The following is a 25673-nucleotide window of genomic DNA, read 5'->3' on the forward strand; positions in this document are numbered from 1 at the left end:
CTGTAAAGATGATCTGAGGAGCAATATTAGTTGCTCAATGGGCTACTTTTTTTCTTTTTCTTTTTTTACAATCTCACCAGAACATTATACCTTCATAATGGGATAAAACCAATTTGTAGTTCTGAATAAGTACTTAGAATAAATCATTACCAAATGATTAGGTAATAATGAGGAATATTCATAGCGTTCCTTAGTTCAGCCAATGTGTACTTTAGAAGAAAAACACAAACAATGTTAATAAAATATTACAAATGTTATTCAAAAAGTATTAAGACAGCTAATGGAGCTGTAGAAAGACTCAACAATATTCTCATTTTGGTATATTTAATCACAGTTCAAAAACTGAAACCCAATGTGGTTTCATTTATGCAACTACAAGCTGATTCTGAACTATAGGCTTGCTTTATGGAATGCTGCATAGCTTGTACATGGACAAAAACATTTCCTGGTGACATAAATATGGACATGTGACCCAACATTTAGTAAAACGGATAAAGTAAACAAATATGTGATTATGTCTAGCAAGTACTGTTCAGAAACATTTTCCCCAACAAGATTAAGTGATGTGTGATATTATCTTCCATTTATCCTTGGTAGTCAGAGACTGGTGTGTAGGAGATTTTAACTTTATTAATGGCAAACATCTGGGCAAGAAGAGAAAGGGTAGTAGGGTCTGAAATCGAACACCTTCCCACTTGGCATAAAACATCTTGTTCTTGAGTACAAAGCACAAGCATATCGTGTCTGCTTTAAAGCGGTATGCATGCATATGTTGCATCTTTTCCCTTTTAAAATCCATGCAAACAACGTCAGGAAAAGAACTGGGGCACCTATTTGTGAATATTTGAAACTGACCTAACCCACCACCACCACCTCCAGTTTATGTAGACCTTGACCCTTCACAACTTGTATGATATATGAGTACTCTCTGTTCTCAAATACAAAGCATCACATAAGAAGGTGACCTATACAGAACCTTCTATGATCAGTATTGGTATGCCACTGAATACTGGTTGCCAGGGAACAACAGTGGGAGAGGGCTATTGCCTGCAAGCCCTTCTTTGGAGTTTTTGGGAGGCATCTACTTGGCCATTGTGGGAAACATGATACTAGACTACATGGATGCCTTGTTTTGATCCCCCACAATTGTTATTAGCATAAGTATTTATATTATTATATTGAATCTCAGGCTGAAAGTAACATCATTTCTTTCTTTTCTTCTGTTCCACAATAGGACTTTATTTCTTCCTTGGTCTTTGAGTATGAAAAGCTGTTTCAGCCAAAGATTGCTACATCTGCTCTTGGCCATTTTCATTGTCAAGGTTTCCCCACTGATCCCTACCTACCCCCACCCCCACCCAAAACAGTATAAAGAGCTTAGATTGAAAGATCCTTTCCATAGCCTCATTTTACATAGCTTTTCACTTTTACATTAAAGGTCTTCAGATGATTGGCTAGGACCAACTCAGATAACAAGTTAAAAGAAAAGTAATCTATTATTGTATTGCTTCCTTACTTGGATACAGTGATATTATTCAGTTCCAGCTGAATTACTCGTGATAAAAAGACTGAAAATAAATTTCCACTATATATCTTTTAAGGTGGAGAATGGGACTGTCTCTTCTTCTTTCTTCTTCATCTTTTAAAGTTACTGTATTTTTGTTATCTCATTTGACTATCTCTTTCTGCAGTTTTCCAGCATGCTTTTGAAACTCATCTTACTGCCTTTCCCCCCACATTGTTTCATCTGTAGCGTCTGTCCTTACATTCAAGTAATGTATCATATTGGTTAATGTGGATGTGAGCAAGAACAGGTGTTCCAATTGGAAACTGAGAAAATACATGCAAATGTTTAAGAATAACCCATGTAATGACCAGTCACATTATAGTGTTGTCCTTAATTTAAAACAGCACAATGGTACATTATAGCACATGTTCCAGTTTTCAAATTCACAGTTGCTTTAATGTGATATTTTGTTATAGCAGAGCTCACATCCTAACTGTACATGTTCAAGTGATGGTGCAATTAAGTGTGATGATATTGACTGATCAGCCTATGGACAGGAGTCTGATGTGCTGTGTATTGGACACTTAGCCAGCAAGGCAGTAATCTAGCATGTACTTCCAAGTGCCTGTGCCAACAATCTATTTAGGAAGAGAGAGAGAGAGAGAGAGAGAGAGAGAGAGAGCATACATCTTTTTAGAAAGTGGAAGGTATTTTGAAAGAGGGCTCGCTGTTGGCGATGCACAAAACCGTCACACTTTTGCCTCTTGTAACCAGGTTTTGCAGGCTTTTGTATTGTTTCAAAAACCTGAAATACCTGTATGATCAAAGATGCACTGGGCAAAATAAATAACATCACGGGGAGTTATGTCTCTCCAAAAACCACTTTAAGCTCTCTTGAAAACTATTGGGTTGGATCCAAAAATAGCATGAACAGAAGGCCACTTGCTCAGCAGGACTTCCCTGCTCCTTCCACTCTACTGCTCCTTCTTCCCAGCTTCCAATTACCACCACCACCACCACCAAAAAAAAAAAAAAACCTCCAGAGAGACTTGGGATGTGGTGCAAGGGACTGTTCTGGGAGGAGATAATCAGAGAGAATTTAGCTGAGGCAGATCCACTTATGTAAGGAATTTCTGTCTCCCACAGCAGCCTGCATGCAACATCCCAGTCTTTCACAAGGGTACCACAGCCTCCAGGAGTCATGTTTTGGGAGGCACAGGAGGCAGCATTAGGGAGGCAGGGGCATGGAGGCCCTGTTGTATAAATTGCATTCCAGTCACTTAACTTTTAGATGCAAAGCCATTTTCCTTTTCCATTCTGTTAAAGGCTACTCTTGGATTAGATCCAACTAATTTCAATCTTTCTCCAAAGCATCAGGAAATTTAAATTTCCTACACAGTGAATTCAGTAGTCATCATATAGTTGCTATCCAAACATCAGTATAATATATGACCTACCTATATATAACTTGAAAGATCCAAAGACCTTTTTACTATCCTCATCAGAACAAAGATCCGGAAGAGTCCTTGCTGAAGGCAGTTCCTTCTATGTGTTTTTGCAAGTTATAATTTACAGGTATTAACTTCTGAAGTACCATGGGGGCTCCATTGCAGAAAACCCATTTGTCAGGAGGATGAGTGCTATATTCCTCAGTTATTGAAAACTGTATCCAGGAGTCAGGTAGCATTTCTCCTTCATGCCCTATTCCCTACAGAAAAATACATTGAATAAAACTTTCCTTTAGATATTTTAGGCATTTATTGAAGTGCAACTATGTCCTTTGTTGCCTTTTTAAAGCATTCTGGTCATCCTACACATGGTTTCCTTACTATTTAGTCCTGCCCAGCCCAGTGCATTGAAGGAATTAGTTTCAGGATTTACACACTTGTGGCTCTGTGTGTATGTGTGTGTGTGTGTGCGCGCACTCATGTGTATTTCAGAAAGCAGACTTAAAGTTTCACAAACAAAATGTTTAGCTAATAGCATACTTGAAAAGAATGACAAGGGACAAAATCGCTTTGCTGTTTTAACACAGGAGGCTACATGGAAACAGAAGCTGCAGCACAGGAATCTCTGGGATTAGGCAAACTCGGAACACAAGCGGAGAAAGACCGAAGACTAAAGAAAAAGTAAGTTGCTTAGCCATGCTCTTCTCATGTAATACACTGTTAGTACGTTACTTGGACCCTGTATTTATGCTCAGCATGGATTTCATCTGCTTGGTATAACCCAGAAGGTATTTGCTTTCCCAGAAGACTGGATAAATATATTTGACTTAATCAAATTGATGATATATTTTACAAAGATACAATTTGTTATAATTGGTAAATTGCATGAATTTTGAATAAAAAAGCAAATATATGTTGGCTTTCTAAAAAAAAGAGAGAGCGAGAGAGAGGGAGAGGTTTCCCCATTTAAAATGCCAGCTGCATTTTAAAATATTAAATACAATGAAGGGTCATTTCCATTCCTTTTTGTGTATTACAGTAAAGAAAAGAAGGGAAGGCTCTTAGCATTTATCTATGAGCAGCCTATTATAAAATGCAGATGTTCTTCATTGGCACTAGTAATTTTGTTTTCTTTTCAGTCTGCTATAAAGGTGACAAGCTAGAGTTTTGTGTATATGAATTATAGGGATAATTACATACTTCCTCCCACTGCCTTTACTTGTAAGCCTGATTCAGCAGCTGCTATGACTCAGGACACGTAGAAGAGATATGGTAAAATATAATTACTTCTGCTTCTCAGTACTTCTCATACTCCGTAGAGAGTAAAGATGCTCTTTAAATATGCAGAGTAAGTTTCTAAAATGATGGGTATTCATATGCAGTAGTGTTTTAAAGTCTTAATTTTGTTCCTGTTGGTATGATTTTGGAGTTTTCCTCAAAGTCTTCTGATGCAAGTTACTTCTTCTGATCCTTTTCGTTGTTTGGTGCTTACTTTATCTGGAATCTTCCAGCTTGGTATTATCAACTTCTCCCTAGGTGCGGTTCAGCATTTGGCCTTGTTTATTTGTATTGTGCGCATGAGCCTTGTGTTCCATACATGTGTGAGAAAAATGTACTTTCACTGTTCAGTGTTCTTTGTTCAACCTGATTGTTCAGCCTGTAAAAATCCTGATATAGCAATCCGAGACTACGATCCACAAAACAGTTCAACTGGAGTTTATTTTCGCTCTGTTTTCTAAAATGCACAAGTGGTTTGTAAATTCAAGTGTGACTGTATAGAAGATATCAGAGGAACAGAAGAGGATTATATCATGGTGCCAAGAGTCACTACATTTAGGAAGTTTCAACAGGAAAATAAGGTTATACTTTTTTCCTAGGTGTTACAATAATAATAATAATAAATTATTTCTTACCGTCTGGATCGAGGCAGGGAACAACATTAAATGCAATATAATACATAAAACTAGTTAAAAGAGCATATAAAACCAATACAATATTAAAATAACAATCACAACATATTAAAATTCTTAGGTTTAAAATTCATCTGAGTAGGCCTGCTGGAAGAGACTAGTCTTTATGGCTGTCTTAAACTCAGAAAGAGTATAAAGGCGATGAATCTCCTCCGGCAGGCCATTCCACAGTCTGGAGGCGGCAGAAGAAAAGGTCCTCTGAGTAACAGTTGTCAGCCTATTTGTGGCCGACTGGAGCAAACCCTTCCCAAAGGACTTGAGTGTGCAGGGCAGATTGTACAGGAGAAGGCGATCCCGCAGGTAACCTGGACCTAAACCATGTAAGGCTTTAAAGGTAATAACCAAGGTCGGATCTACACTAGTCTTATAACGTTGCTAGTGTCCCTTTCTAACGTGGTTCTCTGTATTGGTTCTCTGTATCACGGGGCACACTTGTGTTACTTACATTTAGCTGCAACTGTACTTCAGGGCACATTGTTCAATCCTTTCCGTTCTTCCTCTTCTCTGAGAGTAAGCAGAGCTGCTCGGTTTTCTCCGCCCACTTCCTGCCTCGTTCCTAGCCAGCAATAGTCATAAGCACACACAAACTCCCTCCCAAAACTTCTTAATATAAGTCCTAGGGAATAGCCTGAATGCATAGGAGCCAGCCACTTTGCTGAAGCTAAGATGGGCTGGGTCTGATCAGGGTCTGATCAGGGTTTGGATGGGTGACCAAATTGAAAAGTTTTAGCAGCAGCCCCAGCTGTTGAGATTATTTTAAACATACAATTTAAGCCCTGCTGGTCATAAGTTTTGGACTGGGAGCAGAGACCCTTGTTAATTTTCCTGCATGGAGCTACAGCGATCCTTTGAGCGCTCCTCAGCTCCTTTGCAAAGAGGGGGGAAATGTTAAAAAAAAAATCATAAAAAATCAACCGATGACCCAATTCGATTCAAATTTGGTATTTCAATTACTGTGCCAATTTTGGTGTCTTTATCTATAAAGCTTACGCAGATGTAAGCATTTGTTTAAAATCCTGCTCCTGCGCCCACAGCAGCGGCTCGGGCAAATCTTTTGCAAAAGGAGCACAATTAAGGCAGGATGCATGGGAGTACTTCACAATAAAAGCAGATTATAAGGTGGAAAACCTCTGAGTCCTTTGCATGCAATTGTCAGTGATTGCACAGTATAACACTGGTGTGATTTATCTGCTGTAGCAGATAAGATAGCAAACAGGGCGAAGGAAGGAGAACAGGAAGTGGGTGGAGCAAACCCAGCAGCTCTGCTACTCTCAGAGAAGAGGGAGAGGAAAATTACCGATAGAACGAGGCACATGAATCTGTAGACATGCTGGAACTAAGAAATAGAACCTGTAAGTACAACTCATTTACAACGTTGGAGACCCAGGGTCACGTGATGCTGTGCGTCACAGTAACCCATTCAAAACGTTAGAATAACATCAGTGTAGATTCCCACCAACACTTTATAGTTTGCTCGGAAATTAATTGGCAGCCAGTGAAGTGATTTTAAAGTTGGTGTAATATGGTCACCCCTAAGATATATCCAACATTAACAAAGAGATGTTCCCTGTAATAATAAGTGTATTTCAATTTGGAACATACTTAGAATTATATGGCATTATCTATAATCAGAAAAGCAGTCTATTATGATGAATAACAAAATCCTTGCTATGGATCATAGGAATAACTTCTGGATATGTAATATTTTATTTTATTCCTGGTATTCCAATTCAAAACATCTATAATGACATACTGTCCTAGCAAAAATTGCATAATGTTGTTAGAATATATATATAATGGCACATGGTCATGGTGTGGAACAGAAACAATCATTGTGCCCCACTTTATTCATCATAAGCAACAGAAGTAAGCAAACATGGCTTTTAGGACTAAGACATAAATCCATTATGCTTTATTTGGATAATACTATTTGGCTGTATTATAAAGTTTGTTTTAAAGATTTTTTTAAGAAAGGAAGAGACAAAAAATGTGTGATTTGGAAAGATTTTCTGGGAATGGGGAAGACTTTGCCCAAACTATTCTTTTTTAGTGTCTCAGTATGCTAGTTGGAAATCTAAAGGAGGGAACTTAACAGTGAGTGTTAGGGGTGTAGAAAGATTGTAATGGAAATACAGCACTTGTATACCAATCTACAGGCTCCAATGGTACATGGGAACATGGACAGGGTCTTTCAGTTTACTGCAGTAGCCATTCATGGGCATTACTTTCTTTTTTTCTTATACTCTTGGTAAAGTTTATTTGTAGTAGCAATGCAGTTTAATCATGGCATCACCAACAACTTGTATACAATCTTTGTCATTACATAAATCAATTAAAGGCATTTTGGGTTTTGTTCATAAGAAGGATGTGATAATTTATATGACAACTTCTGCTAGAGACTTTAGTCTTGCTTTCTATGCCTAGTCTTTGTCTCCTTGCCAGATTGATTTAGTTGATTAGCCCTAGGAACAAGGGGGGCAATTTGTCACCTTCCATATGTTTTGGCCTACAATTCCCATCAGATCTAGCAGGCATAGCCAATAGTGAGGGATGCTGGGAGTTGTTAGCCAACTCATCTAGAGGGCCGTAAGTTACCCATCCCTGCTTTATAATATAGTAGCAGACAATCAATTGTAGAGTGTACTTTTTTCTAACACACTAGGTGTATTGATATGTGGATATCTCATTATAGCTTAGCAGTTACATCTATATCACTGCTTTCTAATTATGCTTAGTATCATTGGTTGTCAAACAAGGAACTCCTAGAGAAGAAATCCATACATATAAAACAAAAAGTAAAGTTCTTAAGTGATTGATTATTGTGCATCTTTTGCTAGCAGTGCTGTGGGTAAGAGATGGTTATGATCCCCTAACCTTTTTGCAACTTTTAGTGGTGCCTGCCACCTCACTTAGGAGCCACGTTTCTGTGAAGTGCTCCAACAGAGCTGTGAGCTGAGTGTGAAAGATGTTGCTTAGTGTAAAAGATGTTGTTGATTGTGTTGCTGTTTCCTTTGGAATTCTTCCTGACCATTTTGTTTATTTATTTATGTCCAGGGTTTTTTTAATGAAATAATCCCCAAACATCTACAATTGGTATGTCATTCAGGGCCCACAGCATATCACATAGAAGCAGTTCCAGGTGGCTAGGAGCTGCATCTCAGGGGCATCTACATTCAAAAGAGATGTGTGACATCATACACATGATAAGTAGTTTGAGACATTTTGCTTCCTTATGTGAGACTTCTTTCTTGCTCCCCCCCCCCACACTTTAATAATCTACAGCTCTTTCCTGCAAAGATTGGTAGGTTTCCAAGATTAGAGATTTTTGGATGAAAGATGTATGTCAACTTTAGCTTTATAAATGAGGTAACCCAATATAGCATATCATCTCTCTTTCTGCAGATGGTGTGGTTTTTCCAATAGGGATATTGGAATAGAGATATATTGTCTTGTAAATTATGTTTGCTGTGATACAGGAATAGAACATTGTTGCATTTGAAGATGTTTGCTTGATTTGTTGTTGTTGTTGTTGTTTCTGCTAATTACATCCTGGGGTTAGCCTCTGAAAGAAAAGAGCAATATACTTTAATGACCCTGATTTTCATGAATGTGGCATAAAAAATCTCCAAGAGAGTTACCGCTTACCACTCCTTACTGGAAGGAACAATGGTTAATAAATTAAAGGAGGCAAGCAAGGCTTGTTCAGTTTGGTACTAATCAAAGAGATAGGAAGAGGTGAATCTGACAATTTTGGTTACTTAGTTTCTCTTTTTTCCAATCTTCAGTCCAGCTCATCCTGAACTTTGAGAATTTTCCAATGTTACATTCAGATAATCCCAACATTTGAGGAAAACATTCACATGAAAATCTGTATACATTTTGTGCACATTTCCCCTAATGCATGCCTTTTTATACACAATTTTGCCTAATATACAGATTTTTTGCAAACAATTTTCTTCATCTAATGCATATTTATGTTATTTTCATGAATATATGCATTTCTGTGTGCACTTGCCCTATTTTACATTTTTGTATGCATTTTTGTTGTTGTTGTTGTTTGGAGATGCCCATTACAAAATTTGGAATTTTGAAGGGTAATTGAGCATCTGTGTGTCTATTAAATTGAAACTGCAAAATTAGGTAAATTCGCATTAAAATGCAAACTGAACTAATTTCTTCCGTATTCATAGAATTAGCCTTTATTTGTCCTGTTGCAGGTTTGGTTTGCAACCTTAAAATGTTTTCCACCTATTCAGTCCATAATTTTATGTTTCCTATGAATCTTTTTTATGTTAATTTGATTTACAATCCTATGGTAAAAATAAAAAGAGCTGTGCTGGATCAGACCAAAGCCGTATCTAGTCCTGCATTCTGTTCCCAACCACAAGGCCATGAAAAGCTCACAAGTAGGACAACGTCCCGCTTGTATTTCCCTGCTATGGAAGTGAAGACGATGGAGCATATCCTTGCGGGACGGGCGCAAGAAATAAGAGACGACACAAACTGTTGGATTTAAATTGGGCCACTTTTATTCAAGATCTGCAAAGGGTTCCTATCGGGCATCCAGCTAGGCCTGTGTACAGGCCTCTCTATGTGAAGGGCGAGCTTTCTTGGCCCAGGGTGGCGCTCTGCTTTTCGCCGCCCTGCTGTCCGTCCCCTGATGGGGTAGGGAGACCTTCCCTTGTCACACCCAACCCATGCCCCAGGCTCAAGGTGGGTGAGAGAGGTCGGCCTCAGAGGTGGTCCTTATCCCCCAGCCCAGCCACAAGGCTCAACACTGGGAGCCCTCGGGAGTCACCTATCACTGTAATAGTGCCTATGAATGCTCGCCATTAAATTCCCTCTGGATGCCCATCCCTACCTGCCACGGGGGGCATGAAGCCACTTGCTTAGTCGCAACCCCCCATCCACCTAGTATGATGCTTCGCAAACCCCTTTGCAGATCATGTAGAAATAAATCGTTGCCTATGTCGGACAAGTGCACGCCGTCCTGTCTGTATAGCTCCCTCTGGGTTAGCATAATAGTGGGGTGCATAATGCTGAAGTCTCCATGTTTAATTAGGTCTCTGAAGATTTCGCTGTTAACTCACAGCCAAGCCCGCTCCATTGCTTTGATGTCGCACCCTGATCGCCATGTAAACCTGGGTAGCACGCAAGACCAGATTATTATTACACCAGGCCAACGTTGCCAAATGATCTTGAAATCGGCTATCGCTTGCAGTATAAGGGCTTTGCCCTTGAGCAACCCCAGATCGTTCCCTCCGAGGTGTATCATAAGAACTTGGGATGGTGCGGCTGCCGCAGGCTCCTGAAATAAAGTGGGCAGCAAGCGTTCCCAACGCATCCCGCGTCTACCCAACCACTGTATGGTGGCGAACTGGCTCAAGCCCAGCTGGGTTCCAAATGAAGAGGTGGCCGCAAGGCTTCCCTGGGTTATGTGTGAGCATGGAGGGTGCAGTTTAGCTGCAAGCTGCTACTGCTGAGCCCACACGAGTTTACCAAGAGAGGGGGTTGATGCGATTGTGTTGTGTACTTATTTAAATTCTATACCGCTGAATAGCCAAAGCTCTGTGCGTGGCCCTCGATTTACAAGGCTACCGTGAGCCACCTAAGATGAGGCCACCGTAGCCAATTCTCCCCTCAGGCTTGTTGCAGGGCCGAGTAGGTTCGAGCTGCCCGCCAGAGAATGGGCCCCCACTCACGCAGGCGAACCAACAACGCCCAGGGAGGGACGTGCAACGCTGAGCGGCAAGGCCCACGGCCCACAAGGAGCCTGCTGACGCGCCCCCCCCCATGTGTCTCAGGGAATGCTTTGATAGCTGGCCCCTTCGACACGTGGCTCAACCTCACCAGCGCCCCCACACCCAAAGTACCGAGTGAAGAGCAGGCCTTGCCTACCACGATGAGGAGACACCCAGCGGGTTACCCCGTGAGCGCGCCCCACGCGGCTCAGGATGAGCCCACGCAGCGAGGGCAGGGAGGGTGCAAAGCCCACTGGGCCCTCACGCCTTCGTAGGGTAAGCTTTGCAGCAACCCCTTAGAATGCCCGGCTCCTCTTGCCCCCAGCTGCGCAACCGCAGCACCCGATCCCGGGTGGGTCCTGCCCACAGCGCAGAGGCAACGCCCGCCCGAGTGAGCCCGCCCACACTGAACCAACCCGGGGCCTCTGGCCCTAGCAAGTGACCTGGGCTCCTCTAAGTTGCTTGGGCCCGCCAGCGCCGAGGCCACACCACGCGGCTGGGTCAGGTGCCTGCGCAGGGGAGCGCAGCAACAATGCCGGGGCCTAGGGCCACGCACAAGTCCGCGTTGTTGTCAGGGCTGGAATTGGAGAGCTTCCGGTCCCCGCGCACGCGCTATGAAGAGCCCAGCTGGGGAAAGCTCCGGTTCGGGCCCGCCAACGCTGATGCGTCCACGTCGCCGCTCACTGCACACGCACCTACAATAGCCCAGCTGGGCCAAGCACCAGTTCAGGCCCGCCCACGCCGCGGCAGCAATCGGGCCCTCGAAGTCGCGAGGCCAGGTAGGATGCTTCCCCCCAAAGTTGCCCAGCACACCGGATGAACTGGGCTTTGCTGATTGGCGACCCCCGTTGAAGATGGGGCCGCAACTAGAGGACTTAGAGCCAGCCAGGCTAGGCAGCAGGATAGGCCCACCTTTGCTGAGGCAAGGCCACGAGGCTAGGTCTGACGCCTCCCCGCAACATTGCCCAATACGCATGATGAGCCTGGCTGCGCCTGGCTGCATGATAGGTGAGCCCCCGTAGGGCTTACGGCCCCTTTGAGCGCTCCGGATTGCAAGTGGGGTGTCCCCCATTCTCCCGCTCCCGCGCCGGCAAACCTGAAGACCAAGGCCCAAAGAAGTCGTTGCTCCTGTGAGGTACTCGCTGACAGAGCGGAGATGTCCTTCCGGGAGCTGCAGAAGCAAGAGGGTCTTCGAGGGGTAAGTGGCCGGGTTTTATCCAGTCTAAACCCCTCCCAACCCCAGTGGCACGAAATCCTGCCCAATGCAGGATGGGCATGTCTCTCCCTTGCTCCGCCCGCAAATCCCTCTCCTTGCCCAGGCTTTGCCGGGCATGGCAGAATGGGCATTCTGTCCTGTAGCTTTTATAATCAGGCCCGTCATCTTATGATCACCCCATTGCTGAGTAAACTGTCTAGAAGTACAGACAAATTCTATGTTAAGTTCCTGTTGGAAGATAAGTCTCAAAAGTAACTTTGGCTGTTGCTAAATTTCTTACAGTGGTGGCCAGGATTAGAGCTCTCTGTGTATTAGACGAAAGTTGACAATAGCTCTAACTGTCTAATGTTTCATGTTTGATTCTTGTTTTCTCATGGATCTATGGATCGCAATAAAGATGTATGGTATGGTGTTTCCCTGCAACTCGTCTTGAAAGGCATATTGCCTCTGATATTCACATTCACAATTTCACATCCAGGTTTTATTTATTTACTTTATTTAAAAACTTTTTATCTTTCCTTTCTGCTTTACAAAATTATTCAGGCTGCTTTTATATATGGTGAATAATATCTGCTCACAGTGAGTTCTTACTTATTGATCTGTCGATTTAGTTTTCAACATCTAAATGCATTCTTCTGCCAAAAAATGTCTGCCCCACAAGAAGCGTCTATTTGTTCTGAGTTTTCTGGACATTGGTTATAACTGAGACCTCCTCCTAGAATCTTACCATGTTACATATCTGTGTTGAGATATGTAAGTCTTGTTCAGAAGATAAACTAGGGAGTATGAATGTATGAAAGCGCTGTGTAAATTGAACTTGATGGCTCTGCTTGTAATGCTCTGCACATTTATCCAGTATTCTGCACACAGCCTACGCTTGTAATTTTACAGGCTTCTGTGCAGGAACTGTATTCTGTATGTTTGCAAGGTATGGGTTACATTGAAAGATTCTACTTGTGTACAATTCGTAGGCACAAGAAGATTCAATTAGGGGGGATCTACACTATTGCTTTTAAAGCGCTTTAAAGCACTTTGAAAACGTTTTGAAAACTGTATATGCAGTGTGTCCTGGGCCCCAACAGTTGTCAAAACTGTTATAAAGCGCTTTAAAGCAGTAGTGTAGATCCCCCCATGTATGGAGGTCGTAGCCATCATCCCAAACACAGGCACTCCTCCACAAATTCATTCATATTACATTTTCATCTTCGTAGGGATCAAAGCAACTGGGCTTTTGCTTGGTATCCCTCTGGAGATTGTTCTACTAAGACAGGACACCTTGCTAGAGTATCAGTGTCTTAAAGACTCTGTGTACCAGCATTGCATGGTGCATCAGAGTATTAATGATTTAGATTAGAAGACAGGTTTTATGACAGTAGAACTTTGGGATTTGGATGCCCCGAAGCTGTGATGTCAAATCTCATTGCTTCCATGGGAGCTTTATAACTGGATAATATTCATATGTATGCTTACTGAAAAGTCTAGAATACAAATAATATGCAGTGTCTCAGACAAATTTATATCCAGCGGCTAGTGAAAGATGGGCACATTTAGAATTTCAGTGGCTTCATGGTTCATACATCAAATATGTTTATAGTTCATTTCACATAACGTATTAGATCTGTGTTGAATTGTTGAGCTTTGCATGGGCTTGATTTTCAAAATACAATCAATATTAAAATAAGGATCTTTTATGTACCATCATGTAATCATGCTAACCCTTGAAGTAGACGTCTTCAATTACTACTGTTGGCCATTTATGCAGTATGTTTTATAAATGCAAGCTGGAAGCTTAATTATGATTTTATACTGATTTTGTTAAGATCCTACAAACAAACTGCCGTTTTCATTTGCATGATTATGTAATTTGAATGATTATTTAGTTGTGAAATACAAACGCTATACTTTATAACCAGAAACATTTTCAATAATAATCTCAATTCGGAACATTTAATGTTAAACTGGGACACTGTTGACCCATTCTCTCCATATCCAGAACTTTGAATCCTGTTTTGATTTTTTTCCTCAAAGGAGATTCCACATTCCTCTGCTTTCTTTCCCAATACCACCTAGACATCTGTGTCACCAAAGCATATTAACAGACAAGGAAGGCAACAAGTGTGGAAATATTTTCCCAGTCCAACTAGTCTCTGAAAGGATTAAATATATATGCTGTCAAATATTATAACTTCATGGGTTTTAAGCTCTGGAAAAAACAGACATGGTCTGAATGAAAATGAAACCTTTTCAACTTTCATAGTCCCACCACAATCCACAAGTTGGCTGAACATATTCTAAGTTCAGAGGGCCAATGTTCACCTAAATAATGGTTTAAATTTGGAATTAGAGAAATTCAGCCCTTCAGTAAGCCATTTGAGAAACGTTGAACTCCTGTTGATCTATGCTGTGAACAAGGGTTGAAAGAAATCTGATTTTTTTTTGTTTCCTCGGCAATTCCTAAGGATAAAACATCCTACAAATTAGCAGAGCCATGTGCATAGATTACTTACCTCTTCCCTAGAGCCACTGGTAAAATTGATCACACTGACACTGACAAATTCCTCCTGCTGTGTCTGAAATTTGTCAATAACAGCCTAACTAGCAGAATGCTACCTCTGGCAAGGATGCCCTCGCATCCGTTTAGTAGTGCAGTGAGATCACTTAAGAGAAAAACAGACAGCTGTAGCATTTTCCTTTCACTTGTTCAGTATTAAATATGATGTTAATACACATATCCTCCCCAATTCTTAATCCTTGTTTTCAAACGGTATACCAGTCATGCGACAAACAACTCATACCGTGCTCCTGGATGCCAACCCCCCACTGCTTGGGACAGGTGGACTGTCTCCTAAGGTGCATTCTTGCCACATCAAGAATTATCGCTGAGCTACAGGGAGAGTTTAAAAAAGCCATCATTCAGTTACACCTTGGAAAAGGAATTGGGAAAGGGAACATCTAGGAAAGGTCATTTGGGAAACAGATAATTGGACAAAAGACCTTTGTTAGGCTGCCTACTACTTTTCTTCACTTCCAGGAGGATATATTCTAATCCATGGAAAATCCACTGCTTTGTGGGGTGGTGGGTGTTCAGAAAATGCAGAAGTGGCAGCAAAGTAGATTAAAATGGCCTTCCATTTAGTTTGCAGGATCTTTTCCCTCCTAAGATATCTTTGTGAATGCTCTATATAGTCTGGGTTTCAAGATCTAAATTCATGTAGCTTTATAATGAGAGTACCAGGAATTGCTAGCATGTCTTCCTACAAGCATCTCATCTATAATAATCAGCAGGAAGTTCATGACTGATGCTCGGCTTCTAATACCCTGTGGTCATCAGTTCAAAGTCATGCAAGCACTTTTCTTCTGGAAGGAGATGTGAGGTTGCCTTGCCTATTTAAGAATTTACAGTAGTAATTTGGAGGGGGGGGAAAGGGACAAATTCTGTTCTGAATTATAAACCTGTGCGATCGCTTAGCATCATCTATAGATTTGTGAATTCAGGAGTACTTGTAGATCTACAAGAGGCAGTACTTGTAGATCTACAAGAGGTACCTCCACACTAGAGGCCTTTAAGAGGCAGCTGGACAAGCATCTGTCGGGGATGCTTTAGGGTGGATTCCTGCATTGAGCAGAGGGTTGGGCTCGATGGCCTTGTAGGCCCCTTCCAACTCTGCTATTCTATGATTCTATGATTCTATCTCATTTCTCCCAGATCTTTCCCATCTCACGCTGAGCAGATTATCCGTATTCAGACTGCTTATTTTCCAGTATGAGGCTAGGACTGGGGCCTCAACAAAATGTATTGATCTCAGGAATGGGGATTGTTCCATGCCAAACTATTGGATGTAGGGGATTATATACGAGGCCTACAGCTTCTCTTTGTATGTACAGACTCATTTCCCTAAATTGGATCATCCCTCGTTGTATTGGGGCTTTTTTCATTTTAGTTGAGTGTTTAATTACAGTGGCTTGGCTTGTTCATCTTTAACAACAACAACAACAACAACAACAACAACAACAATAATAATAATAATAATAATACTTTTGCTCATTGTCATATACAAAATGTTGCTTTTTAATGAGCCTAGTAATTAAATGCATTTTTTAAAAAAAATGGATCAAAATTGAATTAATTGCATTAAGCTGTGTATAATTACTAACCACCTAAATGTTCTGTTATTCTTATTGCTGAAGTAATCCATTAGCATAGACACTAAGAGTGTATGCTTTTGTTTAGCACTTAAGAATACTTATTATCTTACAACTCTCACTTTTTTCATTTTCTATTATTGGCAAAAAAGCCTGTTATGACATGAAATGTGTGTATGTTTCTTGTTTGTGTCAGGACTCATTAGAAATTATTATATGTTAATAGCGCTCTGTCTTGACATACAATCCTGTGTATTTATTGTACACAGCTGCCATTTGTTGTATGCAGCACCCCACCTCCCCTCCAAAAAAGATAAAGAAGAGATTGAATTATCTTGACAAAGCCAGATAAATGTAATGAAACCCTTTGAGAATGAATAAATATGTTTGGTTTTACTCATGCAGTTCTTGCAAATGAAGGTCTTTGCAACTTAGCTAATAAGAAATCTTCAGTCCCTTGTAAATCTTGCAAAAAGGAGAAGAAGAGGCCCAATTTTTTTAATAAGAGATGTTTAGTTTATCACCTTCTATAAGCAGGTTAGTCCATAGGAACTGCTAATGACAACCTAAGAATAGCCTTGCAGCACAAATCCAAATGTACATCTAGTCCAGCAATCTGTCACCAACACAGTGACAAGGTGGGGAAGTTCACAAGGAGGGTAGAATGGAGATATATGTACAATTGTTGGTACAGTACAGAGGTGGATATGGGGTTTCTATTGCCAGATTAATCATCCCTGACTGCTGACATGTAGTATGGCTTCAGTCTCTGAGGAGTAATTCACTCAGCAAGATGTCCCTTTACATCAGTGCATCTCTCACTATCCCAAATAGCCTGCATGGGGGTGGGGGACCCAGATTGGACCCTGGTATTGGGGGGGGGGAGGCATTTAACCCTTGCTGTCACTATGGAGGATGTAGACACACAGACACCTGGGTCTCTGATATTCACAGTGGGAGCTGAGAAGTGTTCTGCTGATGGTTAATTTGGGAAAACTCTACTAGGAGACCTGATTAGTACATAATGTTTTCCAACTTATTATACTCCTTTCTGAATTGTACCTTAGTTTGTTCACCCATCATGGAAAAGCAGTATGTACATTTTAAAAACAAATAATAAAAGCATACCTTGGGATGCATTAAATGGGAATATGAACTGGCTGTAAATAAGGAACTGCCTCATTAATGCACATGCTGCAATTAACATGGCCTTTAATATAATGGTTCAGGGAGCTGATGTTGCAAATATTATTAACTGTAAGGAAGGCGACTGCATGTGGCCTTATATGTTGATGGAGTCTTGTTCTGTTGTAATTGTAACCCATTTTGTGTGTTCTACATTCAGTGCCTTTAATTCAAGGTTAAACCAGAATAATTCACTTTTGTTTATCAAGGAAATTCAGTAACCATTTTTCTTGGTAATTCATTGCTTTTTAAAATGCATTAACTCTGCACAGGGCTGTTTATTTGACTGAGAGAGAGAACGGGAGAGAGTTCAGTTTTAGAAATAATAATAATAGCCATACTTACTATGCTGCTTCTTTAATTTTTTACTCTATCATATGATTTATTTTACGAATTGACATATATTCATTAATATTTGTGTGCTTTTCTTTTCCATCCATCTCTCTTCATCTCATGAAAAGCACATCTGGGTAAGTTAAACCACAATGGTTGCTGATCATATTCATTTTCAGCACCATGTTTGAATTTTTTATTTCCTCCTTTTATTATTTGTTTTCTTTTTGATATATAATCATTTTAATTTACAGATTGAGAATTGAATCCAAACTGAATTCTAAAATATTCTGAACTGGGCAACATTTGAGACCTTTTCAAGGTCTACTTTTTCTTATTAATCTTTGGATATAGTAATATATATTTTAAATGAACTGAGTGAAGTTCTAGAAACCTTGTTGTAACTCTGGTATTTCACTCATTCATTTGTTCATTCATTTGTTCTATATGAGCTATATATAGAACAAGAGTATTTTGTATTGATTTCTCCACTCTTAGTTTCATTTCTTAGCAATTCAGTTAATTTGCAAGTTTGAGGATATATTTTTATTGTTCTTCTGAGTTTGGCTAAAATGGTTCTGGCTGCAACGCTGAACTCACTTACCTGTTAGTAAGCCCCGGTGAAATAAATGGGACTTAGTTCTGAGTAGATGTTTACAACATTGCACTCTTAAAATGCTCCCTCTTGTAATATTCAGAAAATGTAGTAACAGACCTCATATAAACTCCTCCATGCAAAGTCTGAAGAATTTTATTTTATTAAATATATCAACTTTGACATCGGCGTGATGAAAACAGTAGTCTTACAAAAAGCCTTTTTATAGGTGGGAACTGAAGATATTAATTTAAGATTTTATGTTAAAATATATTACTACAGTTGAATATGGATTTAATATGCTTTAATATACCTGAAAACTCCAGGGGTCTGTAACTGTATCTAGCAAATTTATTGTAAGATTGTGAGACTGTGTATTATGCAAGTTGGTTGATTCATTCTCATAGTGGTTGTATATTTTGAACAGTACTTCTTTCTCATTATAATTCAAACTTATGGTCCCTATATTTCCATTTATCTAATGTATGCTTTCAAGAAAAGCAATAACTCTCACTGCCTTGAAGCACATGAACTTAAACACAGCAATTACAGCATTATTTAAGCAAGCTGTGCTTAAAATAATAATAAAATATCCCTGCTTTTTAGATCTAAAAACTTTAGATTTAAATTAGCTTTTTATTCTTTTTTTGATTCTACCAGAAAATTTCTTCACAGATTATACAGAAATAGATTCAGGACAAGTGATGGATTCACCTTGCTCCCAATTCACCATCTGCTTGGCACAAAACCAGTGTTATGTAGTGGTTAGAGTATTGGACTGGAACTTGGGGGCCCTGGGTTCTAGTCCAACACTAGGTTGTTTTCTTAGCCTAATCTACCTCACAGAGTTGTTGTGAAGATAAAATGGAGAAGAGGAGGAACACGTACACCACTTAGGGCTCCATGGAGGAAAGGCGGGAAATACATGTAACAAATATTGCTTTTAAAATATATATATATCAAAACTAAATGAAGACAATGAATTACACAAAGATCTAGACAAGTTCTACAGTGATTTTATACTGGCTCAGAAATGTATAGACTTTACATTTAAAAGATTACATACTGTAGCACTATGTACAATTGACTAATTTTATTTTATTTCATGGACCCTTAGAACTAAAAGAATTTCAGTTGTCACCTAGTCTAACTTTCTGAACATGGATGAGATTCAGTAAATTGCTACAGAAAGCAGGACCCATCAATTTAACCCCTGCTGAAGTCAAAGAGAGCTACAAAAGAGCCCAGTATCTTATACAGAATAATTTTTGCTGCTCAATTGTGTGCTTCTTCATTGGCACTTGTGGTTAGAGGTTTTTCTAAGATGAACGTGCGTATCGTGCTGTAATTTAACCTCTCTGAATGAATATTTTCTGCTGTAAGTTAGTCTGTATTCCTGAGACTACTTATAAGAAAACAGATACTTTTTATTACAGACTCCATATCCAGTGGGACTTTCACATTTAATTCTACACTAGATTGTATCGTTATCATGAGATTAAAAGGTTCATTCTCATCTGATAGCTTAATGAGAGAATACGGCTGACAGTCCATGACATGCAAACTAAAGTCAGCATTGTCTTTAAACACCTGGATTCACAAATGAAATTTTCTGTACATTAATGCTAAAGTCTCTTGTTTCCTACTTTCATATGTTTTTGATTGAATTTCCCCCTTTTTTCTTTAATTGATGCAGAGAATTGCAGAGTTTGTCCTTTGTTTAGTACTGAATCTACCATCAAATGGCCATGGTATTATTAGCTGTACAGTGTAAATAGTGGTGACTCTCCTAGGCAACATTCTAATTAATTTTATATATAGCTCATGAAATGTATGGAAATGATTGAAGTACAAGGTATTGTGCATACTGACCAAATGAATATCTTAAGGCAATGAGAGAAGTGCTAAAGCTTCTACAGGAGAGGAGGGCAACTTATTGACCCTCCAGATGTCTTGGCCTACAAATCCCATGATTCCTCAAACATTACCTATGCTGATTATTGATTGGGAGTTGTAGGCCAAAACATCTGGAGGGCCACAAGTTGCCCACTCCTGCTCTACAGGACAATAAATATTTAGGCAAACTGACTAGTCACTTGAATATTGCAGGCAGGACTGGCCCAATATATTACCATATTATTGTAATTTGGAATATTATCATGACCAAAAAAAGTGATGGTTGGTAGGATGGAGGGATCTGTTGGGAAAGTAAATGCTAAGCAGTCTGATTTGCATTCCAGTTGCTTACATAGACTAAAATGGAATATTATCCTTTTGCACCATTCAGGAAAACTGAACACATTCAAAGCAACAACCAATAGCATGTATTAACGTTTCAGCATTTCAAGCATTAACAACCCTAAGGGAATGTAGCAAGAAAGTTTTCCAGCTTATTGGTTCTTCTGTATAATTTAATTAAGAAGTTGTAAACAAGTACGTTAATATATTCAGTTTAGTAAATTTGGTTAGAGATTGTTGGAAAACATTAGTACTTTGTTTTGAGCTCTGATGTTTGATGGATAAATATATAGTCAGTGGCCAAATTCAAAATTGGTTTCACGAGGTTAAATAAAGCCATGTCACTGAGGGATTATATACACATTTTTGTGACTTCTTTGCACCTGCATAGAAAGCCAGATTTCAAAAACTCTCTTCTTTTTGTAATTATGGAAAATAGTGTCCACTTGTGTTATTGATCTGTTTTCGAAGATACTTTGCATGTATAAATCATCCTGAGGTACAAATGGAAGAACTAGAAAGTACACTACCAATATCATTTTGGAGGAATCTACTGAAACAATTTGAGCAGGAGGGGTCACACACTCAGTTTCAAAAGATAACAGTGGAACATATGTGCTCCCCATTCTAACCAAGTGGTACATTCTCCATTCACCTCTGTAACAGTCATCCTGGGAGCAGGACAATTTACAGCCTTATTGAAGTTTGCCTGAAAGTTCTGAGGCCATGTAAAATTGCAAGCTATTAATACGACAGAATATTTTAGTGTATGAAAATTATTTCCCCAGGATGCAGAGAACTCTCCTAGCCTCAAGCAGTGACATCTGCAGCCCTTCAATGGTGGGTTTTTGGAAAGGACTAACATGGTAGACTTCACAGCCAACACTTGTTGGACAAGCTGTGAAAATCTACAAGGCAGATATGGAGACCTTGTCTTATTGTACTCCACCATATAGCTTGATTATTTTCTACTTTATTACTACAGAAGTCATTGTTAATTAGGGGAGAAATAGTTGTGTGGCCTTTCCCAAATCGATACTAGTTTCTAACAAAAGTGAGTAATATTGTTTCTTGATCAAGTTTGAGAAATGATGGAAATTAATGTTAGAAAAGTGGGTTTGTTGTCATTATAAATGGATGGCAGGATAAAATGAATCTGTAGAGAGCAAGAAAATGTTTGGCCTAGAGAGAGGAATATTCTCAAAAAGGAAAATAACACTTTTTCTAACATCAGAGTGGTTCAATAATGTTGACAGGTAAATCAAAGCTAAAGTACAATATCATTGATGTGGTATACTACAACATAATTGTGTCCGAACATAATTCCTATCTGTAGTATTTCTAAGTATCACCTCATGTTTTAATAGTTTGTGGTGCACTTTTAGGCATGAACTTCTGGAGGAAGCTCGGAGGAAGGGGTTACCTTTTGCACAGTGGGATGGGCCTACGGTGGTTGCATGGTTAGAGGTAAGCCCTAGGAAAACCTTCTGAAAGTGTGGGTATTTCTGATTTTAAAGACATACATTAATTTAAGAGGGAGGGATTGTGATTTTTCTAACCCATTCTGCCAGGGCATCCTAACTTTTTACTTGCAGCTGCTTCACTTGATGTGCCATTCACCTTTTTGGACCAAATCAAAGGTAGATTTGCATGTCAGCCCTACACCAATACCTGTGATTTCTGAGTGCAAGATGTCCTCTTTCACACATGCTTACAGCAATATGAAGAAACAATTCCTTGCAATTTCTGGTCAAAATATGTGAAGCTACCATGCCACCAAAAATAAACAGTTGTGCTTCCCTCTATACATGTCATTAGAACTAGCAAAAAAGGCCAATAGGCCCTGCTCTGCTCTGATATCCCAGTGAACTGTGTTTTAAGAAAAGTCATGGCAAATCTGGCTGGAACTAAGTTGTGAGCTCTGATGTCACTGTGGTGCTAGACTTGCTATCTCCTAGCAAGCTGGTTGCATAGGAGGTCACTGCGGAGCTTCAGAGCTTTCAGGCCTGTGAGTATGCTATTCACTCACCCCGTCTATGGCAACAGTTAACATGTTAGGTCTGCCTTTCAAGCCAAGATATTAGATTGTTTTCTGATTTGGGCAAATGAAATCTTATGACTTCAGAAGCATGATAGTAGAATAAAAACACATACCTGTAGAATCAAACATAGCAAATCTAAGCCCAATTTAGCAGGGTTCTTGATAAATAACCATGCTGCATCCTTTTCTGCATTCTTATCCTTATTTCAGTTTTTTATTAAGCTTATTGTTACCAAAGACACTAAACATCAACTTCAACATCTTATTACAAATAGGGAGCAATACTATGCTCCTCAGTAGTGTGGTGTAGTGGCTAAAGTGTTGGACTGGGAGTTGGGAGATCTGGGTTCTAGTCCCCACCCGGCCATGGAAACCCACTGGGTGACTTTGGGCCAGTCACAGACTCTTAGCTCAGCCTACCTCACAGGGTTGTTGTTGTGAGAATAAAATGAAGAGGAGGAGGATTATGTATGCCACCTTGGGTTCCTTGGAGGAAAAAAGGCAGGAAATAATAATAATAATAATAATAATAATAATAATAATAATATCCTCCATTCTGTTAAGTGAAATATTACTTTCTGAGTTGAATCAGTCGGACATCTGAACCGAGTTGTAATATTTGAAGCTTGAACACATTAATTAAAAGTTATAGATAACAAACTTCATCTCCTGAAGCACAATGGCTATAAGATGAGTGTTTTAATATGCAAACGCTTTAGAGAAAAAGTTATTTTTGGTCACTCTACAAACACATGCTTCCTTTTTCTTGTGTCTTAAAAAAATGCTAAGCTTCAAAGTACTCAAGCCAAATTTGCTATTACTGAAGTAAAATTCATGTACTCATACTTCAAAGGGAGCTGAAATTTAGCATTCAAACAAATGCTCTTCTACATGATTTACACGTTGAAAGAGAACAAAAATCTTGAGCCATTGGGAATGTTAAAGGAGCTTTTAAATGGGGAAAATAATACTATACATACAAAACCAAGGTATCATTTTTAAGTGTGTAAAATGTGTCCTGTCCTGTTCCCCTAACCTTATTTAAAGCAAAAGTGCAAATATTCATAGGATCTAAAAGCAGCGGCTTCATTCCATGGATTTTTTGACATTATGGTACCATGGAAAGCCTAAATTATTAGGCGGGATTGGCTGTAAGATGCAACCAAGAATATATTAATTCAAGGAGGAAATTTTATAGCTAAAGGCTAAAACATGGATTCCCATAGACCATTTGAATATTATATTAATTTTAGCTCTAGAGTTGTAATTTGCCACAGGTGAGAAATCTAATCAGTAACTACTTTAATTAATAGCCATGAGGAAAAACTATAAGCCAAGAAAGACAACCAGCTCCAGTACAGATATCTAGCTAGAGATAGCAACCGAAGGTGTGATCTTTTAAGTGGTCTGAAAACAGCAATTCATGTGGTACAACTGTTTGGAATGTAGGACTTCAGGAAGAATGTGGTGTAGAAAATGTTTTATGCTTCCCCATTTTAAAATAATACTAAAGGAATCCCTGGACATAAAAATCAAGCATATCAGAATAAAAAGTGAATTTGAACCCTTTTTCCTGACACATTGGCCCTTTCCACACCTAAGGATTAACCCTGGAAAATGGAGGGATCATCCCTGCCTGGAAAATGGAGGGATGCCCTGTGTGTCATTTGCATGCACAGGGATGATGCCAGGACGATCCCAGGAAAAAAAGGCAGGTGTATTCTACACTAGCTCCAGCTTCTGTAGCAGCCTTAAGGATTGCTCCACATAGAGTGTATTGCAGACATCCAGTCTTGAGGCTACTAGTGCCTGTACCAAGCTAACCCTGTCCAGGAGACACCGAAGCTTGTAAAAGGCACTCCTAGCCACCACAGCCACATGGGCATTCAAAGGGAGTACAACCCCATCCAGAACAGGCAAGAAGCCTTTTCTCTCAGACTCGGGAACCACTCCCCCAAGGTGCGCCCATATTACCAGGGTTCAGCTTCAGTTTATTGGCCTTCATCCAGCCCATTATGGAGGCTAGGCACTGATCCAGGACTTGCACAGCCTCCAGGGCTGATGCCAAACTATTTTGTGCCTTAGGCAAGGCGAGCTACTTGCACCACCACCACCACCACCCAAAAAAATTGCCAGCTTCGATTTTTAAGAACAGATATTGTTCTTCTTGCCTAATTTTCTGCTGGTTAATAGCATCAATTGTTTTTCCTTTAGATAAGCGCAATTCACGTTCACGCCAGGCTTGATAGTTTTCTAAATGGCCAGCAGAGCTGAACAAAGAGCATGTCAAAAGCCACTAGTTCCTCCTCCTAGTTTGAAGATGAGGAACACTGAGGCTGAGAGAAAAGCAACTCACTCACAGACAGACAACAGGGAGTTGGGAAGCCTTCAAGATCTACTGCAAACTACCCTCTCTGTCTGTTGTGCGCCTTTTAGGCCCAATTGGCATGTGGTGTGTTGGGGGGGGGGTAATGGCATGCTGGGAGAATTACGCACTTTCAAGTATTTGAAGAGTGCTATCATGTTTCCCCTCAATCTTCTCTTCTACAGACTTAACAAGCCCAGTTCTTTCAGTCTCTCCTCATAGGGCTTTGTTTCCAGACCCCTGATGTCACAATGGAGCACTTGCTATCTGTGAATGCCAGATAATGGGACTGGTGATGGTTTCATCTGCTTGAATGTGTAGCAGGAGACATCCTTTCTTTGTGCAGCCCCCTCAGACTAGAGAGAAAATACTGTTGTATTTCACCGGGAGGGAGGGGGGATGTTCACAAAACGCACATTTTAGTTCAGTCCTAAAGCTTCAGCAACTAGATTAGCCGCTGTTGATTTTCTTGGTTGTTTTGCCCCTTTCACCACAGTTGTGGCTGGGAATGCCCGCATGGTATGTTGCTGCTTGCCGTGCAAATGTGAAAAGTGGTGCCATCATGTCTGCGTTGTCGGATACTGAGATTCAGAGAGAAATTGGGATCAGCAATCCTCTCCATCGCCTAAAGCTCCGACTGGCAATCCAGGAGATGGTTTCACTCACAAGTCCATCAGCCCCTCCAACATCTAGAACGGTGAGTCATATTCATGTAACTCATAAGAACATAAGAAGAGACCTGCTGGATTATTATTATTATTTATTTATTTATATAGCACCATCTATGTACATGGTGCTGTACAGAGTAAAACAATAAAGTAGCAAGACCCTGCCGCATAGGCTTACGTTCTAATAAAATCATAATAAAACAATAAGGAGGGGAAGAGAATG

The 25673-nt window shown here is 40.0% G+C and overlaps 1 protein-coding gene across 1 annotated transcript in view; it reads left to right on the top strand.

The window, feature by feature from the left end:
- Positions 1 to 25673, top strand: part of PPFIA2 (PTPRF interacting protein alpha 2) — a 295048-nt gene that overhangs the window by 245597 nt on the left and 23778 nt on the right. The window contains exons 22-24 of the mRNA XM_063133830.1: positions 3543 to 3636; positions 21762 to 21843; positions 25279 to 25479. Coding sequence (XP_062989900.1) covers positions 3543 to 3636; positions 21762 to 21843; positions 25279 to 25479 — 377 coding nt within the window. The remainder of the gene's footprint in view (positions 1 to 3542; positions 3637 to 21761; positions 21844 to 25278; positions 25480 to 25673) is intronic.

Source organism: Elgaria multicarinata, chromosome 9, assembly GCF_023053635.1.
Source record: "Elgaria multicarinata webbii isolate HBS135686 ecotype San Diego chromosome 9, rElgMul1.1.pri, whole genome shotgun sequence".
Lineage (NCBI taxonomy): Eukaryota > Metazoa > Chordata > Lepidosauria > Squamata > Anguidae > Elgaria > Elgaria multicarinata.